Source organism: Hippoglossus stenolepis, chromosome 1 (genome assembly GCF_022539355.2).
Source record: "Hippoglossus stenolepis isolate QCI-W04-F060 chromosome 1, HSTE1.2, whole genome shotgun sequence".
Lineage (NCBI taxonomy): Eukaryota > Metazoa > Chordata > Actinopteri > Pleuronectiformes > Pleuronectidae > Hippoglossus > Hippoglossus stenolepis.
In genome coordinates this window covers 23,165,505-23,176,348 of record NC_061483.1, presented here as the reverse complement: position 1 = coordinate 23,176,348, position 10,844 = coordinate 23,165,505, and the positions used below count along the sequence as shown (strand labels likewise).

The window sequence follows — 10,844 nt, the reverse complement described above, 5'->3', positions numbered from 1 at the left end:
CACTCCGGTGGAGAAGCACCTGGATTTGAGATGCATGCAAAAGTTAAAAGAAGGTTGGCGGGACTTGAACTGGAGCATGTTCAAAGCATGATTGCTATTTTTACACATAGTCAGAGATGAAAGTGGCACAGCTTTTGATCTACTAAAACAGGGGAGAAACATATGGAATATCCACCCTGAAGACCAGACCAGGATCTTTTCAAGAAAAATATTGAAGTTAGTCAAATATTAAAACCTTTGTGTTAATAAAATTTAAAACTTCAAAATATTGTTGCACGGCGATAATAATATTACAACTACTACGATGACTAATATTACACAATAATAATAATGATAATGATAATAAAAATAACTATAATATCTTAAATATAAATAGCACCTTTCAACATACCCAAAGCTGCTTTACAGAGTTAGAGAAAAAACAAACAAACAACAAAAGAAAAATAACTATACTACCACCAACACCACCACTACTATTACTACTACTACTACTACTACTACTAATAATAATAATAATAACAATTGCAATCAGAACTTGGATTTATATAGCACCTTTCAGATATCCTAGGCTGCTTTACGGAGGAAGGAACATTACTTAAATTAAAAACGTATAATAATTGTACTGGTAATAATAATAATAGCTTTGATTTGAATACCACCTTTCAAGGTACTCAAGTTGTCTTCTTCTTGTAAAATATTTGTGTTGATATCACAACCATTCAAAGCGAGCAGTCAAGCTCTCCTGACATGAAACATGACGATCTGGAGTTTATAGATCTGTACCTGCGCCGCGCAAACTCTGGAGCGTGCCGAAGCTGCTTCCGCTGCGAGCGCACGTCCGCTCTGGGACTTGTAGTTCTCGCTGCCGCGTGGTGAGCGTGTCCTCAAAGAATGTCTCAATGAAAGATAATTTCACGCAGGGACCCTGGACAGCAGCTCTGTGGCTAAGACAACACGAGGGGCTGTCCTGATAAACCCATGTCCCTGATAAACCCGGCGAGCGGCCATTCCGTGTCGAACTACATTGACCGACGTCGCCCTCAGTGAGAGCGAGGCAGCGTAAACACAACTCCAGGAAGATGAAAAGATCGGGTGACAGTGAGGGGGAGAAGAGAAGAAAGGTATTGATAGCGTTTTTCTCCCTTCGCTCCGGCATATTTCTGTGCCCTGTCGCTCGGTGAATATCTAACGCTCCGTGTGCGATGCTGCCGGCCGCGTTCTGAAGGCTAGAAAGCCGCGAACGTCAGCGAATACCTCACCTTGCCTCTTTCCTTTATTGTGTTTTCATTTTTTTACCCCCTCAATCCGACACAATGAAGAATCACAGTTCCATTACAACGCAGTTTTATCACTGCTGATGAGAGGCTGTTTGTGGCTCATCGCACATCATGTGCCAATATGATACTAGAAGGCTGTAGGGTGTTCATGAATAAATAGTAAACATCATAACTATCCCATAGGTTCATTCGAATTAATAACAATAACAATACAAATCAGGAGGCAACTTTAAAGCTGAATCTGGGAGGTGTCATTCTGTTGTGAAGAGTGAATCTTGTGTTGATGCCCAGTAACAACAAATGCTCGTTAGTGTGTAGTGTGTTTCACATCTGGCCAGCAGTGTACAGCTGTGGATGACAGCGCTCTGAGAAACACTTGCTAACTTATTGACTGATGTGGGTTTTTATTCTTAATCACAGGCTTACCCGTGTTAATGGGCTGGAACCTGGTGAGGTATGACGATTACATGTGTGCACCACGAGCTGTCTACAGACATAACGTGTGCAGAGAGTTGGGTCCTGACATTTGTTTGTCTTTCACTTATGACGAACGCAGCAGGAGATTGTTCGGGTTCGACAGGAAAACGTCAGGAACGTTCAGGCGAGTCGTACCTGGGTAGAGCTTGCAGGATCACAACTTTGTTTACAGAGCAACGACCCCGGCGTCGGCCCTTAGTGCTAAAAACTCTTGAATCTTGTTGACTTTGTCGATGTTTTCAACCTGTACTCTTTTTCATCCTAAGATATTTGTATTCTTACCTTATTTGAATTTTGTTTTTATTTTGTGGCCTTGCTGTGTAAGAAACATCACAAACACTCCCAATCGCTCGTAGTGGATTTTCTGGACATTTTCCTTCTGCATTCCCTTATGGGCTCACTCTGACATTTTTCTGACATTTTACTCAGGGACTGGCAGGAAAACTTTTGTAAAACGTGAGGAGCAACTGACTCAAACATTTGCGTTCTGACATATAGCCCCTTCGGAAAACTCAAGGAAAACGTCTGGACTGCAGGCAGTGCATGTCTGAAAGCAGCAATGATGTGAACAGAGACGGATGCGTTTTCTAAACATGTGAGGACCAACTGTTTTTTTTGCGTGTGCTGGTGCGTTAAGCTGTGTTTCGTGCTGACCTGGGCTTAATCAGGCTTTCACATAGCTGTATAACCGGGGACTTTTGCATTTACTGAGAAACTAAGGGAAAGGAAGGAAAGGACTCATCTGTGCCTGAGGCATCTTGAGCTGAGTTTGGCCCATAGTCACCGTGTCTGTCTGTCTACCTCTCTGTCTGCTTCTCTTCTTATCTCCTGACTTGGATACCGTCTGCTGTGGCACATGTGTTTGGATCATGTTAGACAGCAGTGAAACTATGTAGGACGCGGTTCCTCCTGTTTATGAAAGCAGCCATGGCGGCCAGATGAGTGGCTCAGAGAGAGAACTCATTCCAGCTGGCCCTCAGGCAGTCAGGCAGCACTGCACAGACCTAATGGCTTAGCTTCCTTTCTCTGTAGATAAATAAAAGGATGAGCAAGAGGAATTGTAATTGCAAAATGACTATATGACTATAGAGCAGCCAAGGAAGTAGCTGCATACATTTTGGCCAGTTTTATAATGATACAGTTATGATAACTTGCCTTTTCCAGAAAGCAAGCATGTTTGCAATGCTGCACAAAGTGAGAGATGAGCTATGATGGGTTCACTGCCATTCTGAGTGAGAGAACACAAGCACCAACAGGTTTGTGCCAGATGAATACACAATCTCCTTAGAAAAAATCCCACTGCAGCCAGTCAGAGTACTTACTGACAGGTTGGATGCCATCAACACGTAGATTTTTTTAGGTGAAAGAGAATAACAAATTGAGAGTAGTAATTCACATTTATTTCAATTGAAAAATCTGAACTCTTAATGTTTTTTGCATTAGTGAAATTACAGGATCCATCAGAGATTGTTTGACACACCAGCAGATTTTCAACTAGAAGATTTTTTTGTATGTTTGTCCATTGCACTATTTTCTCAAGTAGCTACAGTTTCATGAGTTTCCTCCACATGGCAGCATTCAACTCGCCTTGTACCCCAATGAATTGAAAACATTTCATTATGTTTTATCAATGTTGTCATCGCAGGATGAATTTCCACTCATGTCTTGGCAAGTGTGAAAACAGCACTGACCCTGTCCCTTAACCCGATGTTCTAATTCTGTCTTTGATGCAAGCTCGCCATTTGGACAGCGATGACAAGTATAAAGTGCTGTGCCGAAACAGGAAGTGTGAGTGTGTGTGTGTGTGTGTGTGTGTGTGTGTGTGAGCGGCACGCTAAGTAATGATCACACAGGGTCACCAGATGTTTTGAGGTCTCGGGCTGAGCCCAGTCCATTGCTTAGATCAGCCTCATTGGTTTGCTCTGGTTGTGTCACCTAGTGCAAGCTGTTTAGGGTATTTAATTTCTGAACACTCATTAAAATGGTTTGTGTTTCCCTTGGCAATTGTGTTAAATTAACAACTAGCGAGGTAAAAGCTGATTATGTGGCCACACATCCAGACATGGTTAATCAATTCTCCCCCACAAAATGTTAGCTGGTGAATTAGTGTAAAGGAAACGATTTATGGTGACTAATGCCGACGTCCTGTCATGTCAGGCTTGGTGTTTTAGCAAGAGGGGGGTGTCAGATTCAGCACATTCAGCAGCTTTCTGCTCTGCCGGCCATCTTTTTCTCCCTCTTAACCCAAGCTACATGCTGCTTGCTCTATTAATGAGCCAATAATGGAGAAATAGTGTTTGGTACTGACATAAAACATGGTATGGATACCTAAGGCAGGATAGCACATAAGCTTCAACAGAGCTAGATTTACACCTGGTCTCCTAGTAGAACGGGAGAAAGGGGAACACTGCATGGGGGCTTCATCAGCTTCATCAGACCCCCGCCAGTCGAGCTGTGGAAAAGCCAGGCCTCAGAAAAATACGGCTGTGGCAGATAATGATACCATTACACTAATGGAGCTAGCAAATGAAGGAGAACCCAGATGCCCTGCTTTATTACCGGAGGGGGTCATTTCCTCGCTGCATTCCTAATGGCCTGAGCACAAAGTATTGATCAGGCTATCATGCTGCTAATCCTCTACAGAATTACTTATTGCCGGCTAGGTGTTGATCCGCTGCATGCCCTGCTCTGGCCTTGCCGCTGGGCCGCCACTGTGTGGCCAGGAGGGACCCACTGGGCCGTTTATGCAGTCATGATTTAGGGCCAAGCAGGGATGGCGTCTGGGAGGTCTTCAGTGGTGAGCCGGCCAGTTCAATGTGTAAAAAAAGGAGGCAAATGAACCTAACAGCTTTCATTTAATTAAGGAGCAGGCAATGATGTGGTTCCACCCTCTTTATGGCCCCATTGGCCACTGTGGAGCAGGGGAAGCTGTGAGGTTGGGTGTTGTTCTCACTAATTGTGCTGTGCTGTAAATAAGACCAGGAAGCCCTTGTGCCATCATCAGCAGCAGCAGGCCATTGGACTGATTTGATTACACGGTGCTCGACATATAGTATAACTCTACTTCGTTATTGCGTCATGTGGTAGGAAATGGAAGAATTCCACATGCAAAGACCCACCCTCCCAGTTCTACTTCTGGTTATTACAGAATTAATCGTGGCTTAATATGGAAAAATATAGAAAAGATATAAGAAACTAAATTACTAAATTGTTCATGGTACATTTACCTTATTTGAGCATGACTGACAATGGTGTAGCTAGGACCCATCATCATTACAAATGAGTAAGAGGGTCAGGCAGCACAGAGCACTTTGCCCAGGGCTTATGATCTTTCATGTCCTTGGTCTCTTTACTGGGCCCCTGTGTGCATTAGCATCTTGGGCCATTGGAAGAGTGGCATCTTAGATCGGCAGACCCTTCTTGTCACCTCTGGCCTTGGCTAATCAAAGACTTTACCTTAAGGGGGACATTTGGCCTTGTTCGTTAGGGCCACTCCTGTAGCCATAAAGAACTATTTATATATTTCCATCTGGAACAACCTGTCGTGGCTATGGAAACTAGCTATTGATCCAGATATTTAGTCATTTATTTTTGCGTGCACTATCAATATTGTGCAAACATCTGTCCACACTGGGGTTGACCTCAGCCCTAGCCTCTGTTTTTCGCTCCCATTGGAGTTCAGTGATATACTATTCTGAAAAGTAAAATCAATGAATGAATATGAAGTTTTGGTGTGTAATATAGTGCAGGCCCAAGGCCCCAGGTCTTTCATTGATCTGCTATGTGAGTGTTGGAGGGGGCTGATTAGTCTGCTGCTGAGCCTTTCCTCTACATGTCTTTACCTTGTCTTGCCTATTTGATCTTTGCCTCATATATTTGGACTGAGGTGTTTATAGATCAGCATGGTTAGTCAAGCCCCTTTCAAACCAATTCAGACAACGTAGGAAACCTCTAATGTATTTATGTTACAGTTTGGTGCAGCTGCAGCACTATCATAACTTAGAGGGAAATTGAGATAAGATCAGTGCGTCTGCTGAGGTATTTACTACATCTTGTATTATATTGAGTTGCTTAGTTTTAAGAAAACTAAGCAATGAAAGCTTAGAAAGTTGAGTGTGTGTGCATTTACAGTCTCAAATTCTCCAAGGTGTGATGCAAACTAGGTCTTAGATTTAAAGAAGCCAGTAATGGGAGAATTGGACATTGTATGATTTTCCTTGTACCGTATCTGTGATGTAATTATTAAATTCTTCAATTGAATTTCACATGAGTGACTTTTAGAAATAAACAAGATGTTTCCTGAAGTTAAAATGATGCAACACATTACTTTTTAGTGTCCACAAGTCACTTTGTTGATGCCTTTTTATTGTCCTCCATATAAAGGTCAGGTTAGCTTCTCATAATATGGATGAAACCCTGCACGTCAGTCTTCTTTTTTATTTCCTACCATCTTTTTTTAAATAGCTGTTTTTGAATCCATGACATTTTAAAAGTGCAAAATGTCTGCATTTGGTTCACATCAGGAAGGATATCCACTTTTACAGCTCTGCCTGCATGCATTGTCTCAGGGTACATGGCTGAGATGACCTGCCGCAGACTCCCATATGTGGTTGCAGACCTGTGATCTTGTTGTACTTTTAAATGGAATAACAGAGATATTCTCATGCTAGACATTGCAGTTTGAAGTGCTGGGGAGATTGAATGCCACAGTGAGTCATACTTTAACTAAAAGGGACATGTGCAAAGGTTTCCACCAACCACCAGCTGACACCTACCAGCAAAAGCTGCTGGTGTAATATACTTACCAAATAATATTTTTAAACTAAACCTTTTTTGGCAAAAAATATTAAGAAATATTAATATGATTTAACACTTTAGGCACCAATACTTGTTTTTTTCTTGTGTTTTCCTTTATTTAGCATTTGCTACGCCGTTGGCTTCCTTCTTTGGAAGCAAGTCATTAGGATTGTCCAAACAGCCCTTGACAGCCTATGTGTCTGACAGCCCGTGCAGAGCACCTCATATTAGTGTTGAGGCATTAGCCACAGATGTCAGCATATTCACAAACAAGGCCGCGGTGTGGATCATGCAAACTGGCCAACCAGATCAGCCGTCAGATTCAATGAGATTATATCGCATGTGACCTGCCCAAGTAGGGTTCATCTGTCATGCATGTGTCCCGTCACAAGAGAGACACAGAATAATCAGTTCAATCAATAGATGGTGGTGGCTCATTGGACTGTTGCTGAATAAACATGGGAATGACCCTCTCACCTCATACACAGAGGCTAGAGCCTCCTGGGAGTTCATTAGCCACTCGAGGCTATGATCCGGATGAGTCGTTATTTTCCATTTGTGTTTGTTTGGCATTCTGATTGTGTGTGTGTGTGTGTGTGTGTGTGTGTGTGTGTGTGTGTGTGTGTGTGTGTGTGTGTGTGTGTGTGTGTGTGTGTGTGTGTGTGTGTGTGTGTGTGTGTGTGTGTGTGTGTGTGTGTGTGTGTGTTATCTTGATGCTGATCAGGGTAAGTTTGAGGTGTGTATATGTCTTTGAATGTTCCGTTGTGTGTTTGTATGTACACACTCCATATATATATATATATGTGGCACTGTGGCTGGTTTGAATGCTAAGAGTACATAACTCATTGTGTTAAACATCTTAAATATGTTTTTCTTTAAGTTTTGGGTAAATTTACAGTTACAGAGATATTGCATCAGACTTGCAAAAAGTCAGTATAATCACTGTTACCCAAAATACATCCTTGCCGCCCTGGTTGTTGCTAATTATAGAGAAAGCCAATAAACATGATTTCACTACGCAAAGCCACCTGCACAAGACAGAGCCTTCTTCATGCTGTTTATTTGTGAATTTATTTTCCTTTGTAATGACTCACCTTTCCAATAAAAGTGCCTGCTGCTATGGTGCTGCCCAACATCTGGTTTCAATGGAACGTCCAAAACCCTCCATTCACAAAAGCTGCAGGATGCCAGGTTCACAAGGTGCTGTAAATAGTGACTGTTAATTTGTACATCATAAGTTCTTTTCCATAAATGTGAGCAATGAAAATGTGTTAAAATACCTGGGCTTTAGCTGAGAGCATAGGAAGTTCCTCTTTTAGCCATAACCAGATTATAGCAGTTAGCCAGCTCGCAGTAATATAAGCCTCATATATATATATATACCGGAAATGTATCAAAACTGACATTTAGAACCTCCAACCGATTTATAATAATAACTTTTTTTATTTTTAAGACTTAGTCTCTCTCATGTCGGTTAATTCGGTTAATACTTTCATGAACCGCTGGGTTTCAGCTCAGTCAATTTTGCATCGGCGGCCTGGGTACCTTGTACTTTGCTGTATTACCCTTCCTTACTCCCCTGCTGACCTGCGCTCACTTTACACGTCAACATAAACACCAACACTAATCAAAAGTTATTAAGACACACACAGGATTTGAAGTTTACTTTGTGTTTGTAAGATTCTCTATAGAGTTTATGTCCTGGATTTTCTTCCATGGGTCTTTTTTTTTTTGCTCGTTCCAGCATTTACTCTGTATCAAGCCTTTGAGAAGTGTCTGCTCACTTCAGGTAGTCTGTTCATGTCTCAGTGATTCTTCCTCTGAGCCCCTGTGTTTTTTCCTCATCAGCCTAACTTTTCCTTGCATATGCGAAGCAGCCAACGACAGCTTGACTGGCATTCTGTCATACAGGCGATGCCTTTCCAATGGTGGAGCATCAGCCCTTTGCTGAGAGCTTGAATGTGTGTATGTGTGTTTATGTGTGTGTGAGAGTGTGTGTTGATTTGTGTGTCTGTGTAGAAAAGTGGGGGTATTGTCGGGACGTGACCGGCACACTTTGCATGTTCTCCTCAAGACAGGTGCTCCTGGGTGAGCACTGGTGCATGACAGTTGCCTTTCATTGCTGTCTTCTCCACACTTAACCCCTGACCAGCCCTCCCTTCCTCCTCGTCATCCTCATCCTCTTCTCCTCACTCCTCCCTCCCTCTTTTCCGCCACGTCTGACCTCTTCTCACGGCACTTCCCTCGGCCGTCCTGAGTGATGGACTGCGAAGGCTGGCGGGCGAGTTGTATGTGGTGGTGGTGGTGTGGTGCGGCAGGCTTGTCACAAGCCTAACACTGTCAGGCCATGGAAACCTAGCTGTCCAGACTGAACTGCACAGACACATACACACCTCCTCCCACACACACTTACACCCACACCACTTTTGTTCAACAGTCCGTAATTCCATCCACTGCCGCTGTCAAGCACTTGATCAAACGTGCATAAAGAAAGGAGCCCCTTGGCTGAATCCCATCTTCTCTCCTCCTATCATAATGTAGGCAGATTTCTCCCCCTCTGCCTGTTTCTTCAACTCTGTTTATTCAGATGAGCCTGACTGGGGGGCAGCGGGTCACATCCACTTGCCTTGCTAAAACGTTCTTGAATTGAGGGTTGTCTCCAGTGAGATGGAGAGAGAAAAAACACAAGGAGGGGTTAGAGAAGGCAGCTGAGCGGTCATGTCAGGGCTGTTTTCAGAGCTACTGTGTGTGTGGGTGTGTGTGCGTGTCTGTATGGCAGGGGTAGGGGTTAGGGAGTTTGAGGGTTCAGTTGTCAACCCCTGTGTCATGCTTGCCCTGGCCCTGTTATGTAGAGGGCATCCACTGTCATTTGTTGTAGGACTGGCTGAAGTGGAGTGAGCCACAGAAGCATAAAAAACAGCCAGCACATTGTGTGCTCTCAGGTGCATTCAAGTAGCACAAAAACCCGTACTCCACAGGAACTAACCCATTTTTAATTTAACCATCAAATGTTTGTGTTTTATATCTAATTTTACTTTCCAGAGATATTAGTCAGTGTTGGCCTTTTAATCTCCACCATGTGTGTATCGATGATGAAGACTGATCCAGATGTTTTCTATTGCACACACTTAGTTTTTATGTTGTTTCCTCTTTAGTTCTTTGAGCTTCACCGTGTTAAGTAAAGTAGGTGGATTACAGTCATGCTTGAGTCCAACTTTGGGGAGACATACACTAGGTAAGCTTGTGTTTTTTTTCTAAAAGTAATTCTGTATTTCCAAGTTTTTGAAGTTTATCCCACTGTGTGTATATGAGTGTCATTGTAGGTTTATGCTTGTGCCTCATCTGACATACATCTCCCACATTCTCGCAACTACAGAAAAACAGCAATGGTTAAGACTCCTTAAACGTGTTGTTGGAGTGTCAGTGAAGACATGAGCGCAGCACACACCATGAGCTTAATCCAACAACAGCCCGTCTGCCATACTGTACACCCACTATCGGCGAGTGGACCCCTTCCCCACAGCCATTGTCATATATAGGGTGCATTGTCACTCAGGAGATGGACTCATGTAAATGCGATGACAGGCTAGTGTCTCGGCTGACTGACAGCACAGAGGGATTGGGCTAATCTGAGTGACTGATTTGAGGCACACAGCAGCTCGCCTGTCCCCATAACTCCTGAGAAATAGACAGCTTCTGCAGAGTTATCTGTGTTTGTAAGTCCTTCTGCTGCGCTGGGATGACAATAGGGATTAGTGCCAAGGTTCTTTAAACTGTTTTTTTTTTATTTTATTTTTGGGAGGGGGAAGGGGGCCTCTTATCGGAGTCTCGGCAGGATGCTGCCGCAGCCAGTTTTCCTTGACTGTCAATTAAAGAGGGGATCATTAACTTCAAGGGTATAAATGTTCTAACACTGGTATTACGTTGGGAAGCTAAGTCGCTGACAGATGTTCAAACTTTAATTCTCCACTTGTTTTTTTGTCCTTTAATTAATTTATGTATCACTATTCGGGTTTTAAATATTTTTTTCGTCCTGTCTGCTCTTTGTTAGCCTGTAATCTCAGTTACCATGGTAGTCGCAAAGACGATTGGGCCTTGTCACTCGCCTGTGTTTCTTATGAGGTTCAATCGGCTAATGTATTCAATATCAGCCAAACCGAGAGGTAAACAGTATCTAATGTTGCGCATGTTCCTGCACTGCCTCGACGCAGCCTGGAGGCGCTGGGCAGGAGAAGAACAGCATGTCTGCCTCTAGTTCTTCTCCTCTAGTCCTCCTGCTTTACAGGAGAACCA

General features: G+C 43.1%; 1 protein-coding gene across 3 annotated transcripts in view; it reads left to right on the top strand.

The window, feature by feature from the left end:
- Nucleotides 1–895: 895 nt before the first annotated feature.
- fto (FTO alpha-ketoglutarate dependent dioxygenase) overlaps nucleotides 896–10,844 on the top strand; it is a 121,702-nt gene continuing 111,753 nt past the window's right edge. Inside the window, exon 1 of one of the 3 annotated variants that reach the window (XM_035151169.2) lies at nucleotides 896–1,121. In XM_035151169.2, the coding sequence (XP_035007060.2) occupies nucleotides 1,080–1,121 (42 nt within the window). In that variant the 5' untranslated portion in view covers nucleotides 896–1,079. The remainder of the gene's footprint in view (nucleotides 1,122–10,844) is intronic. The other 2 variants (XM_035151117.2, XM_035151155.2) reach the window with 2 other exon arrangements.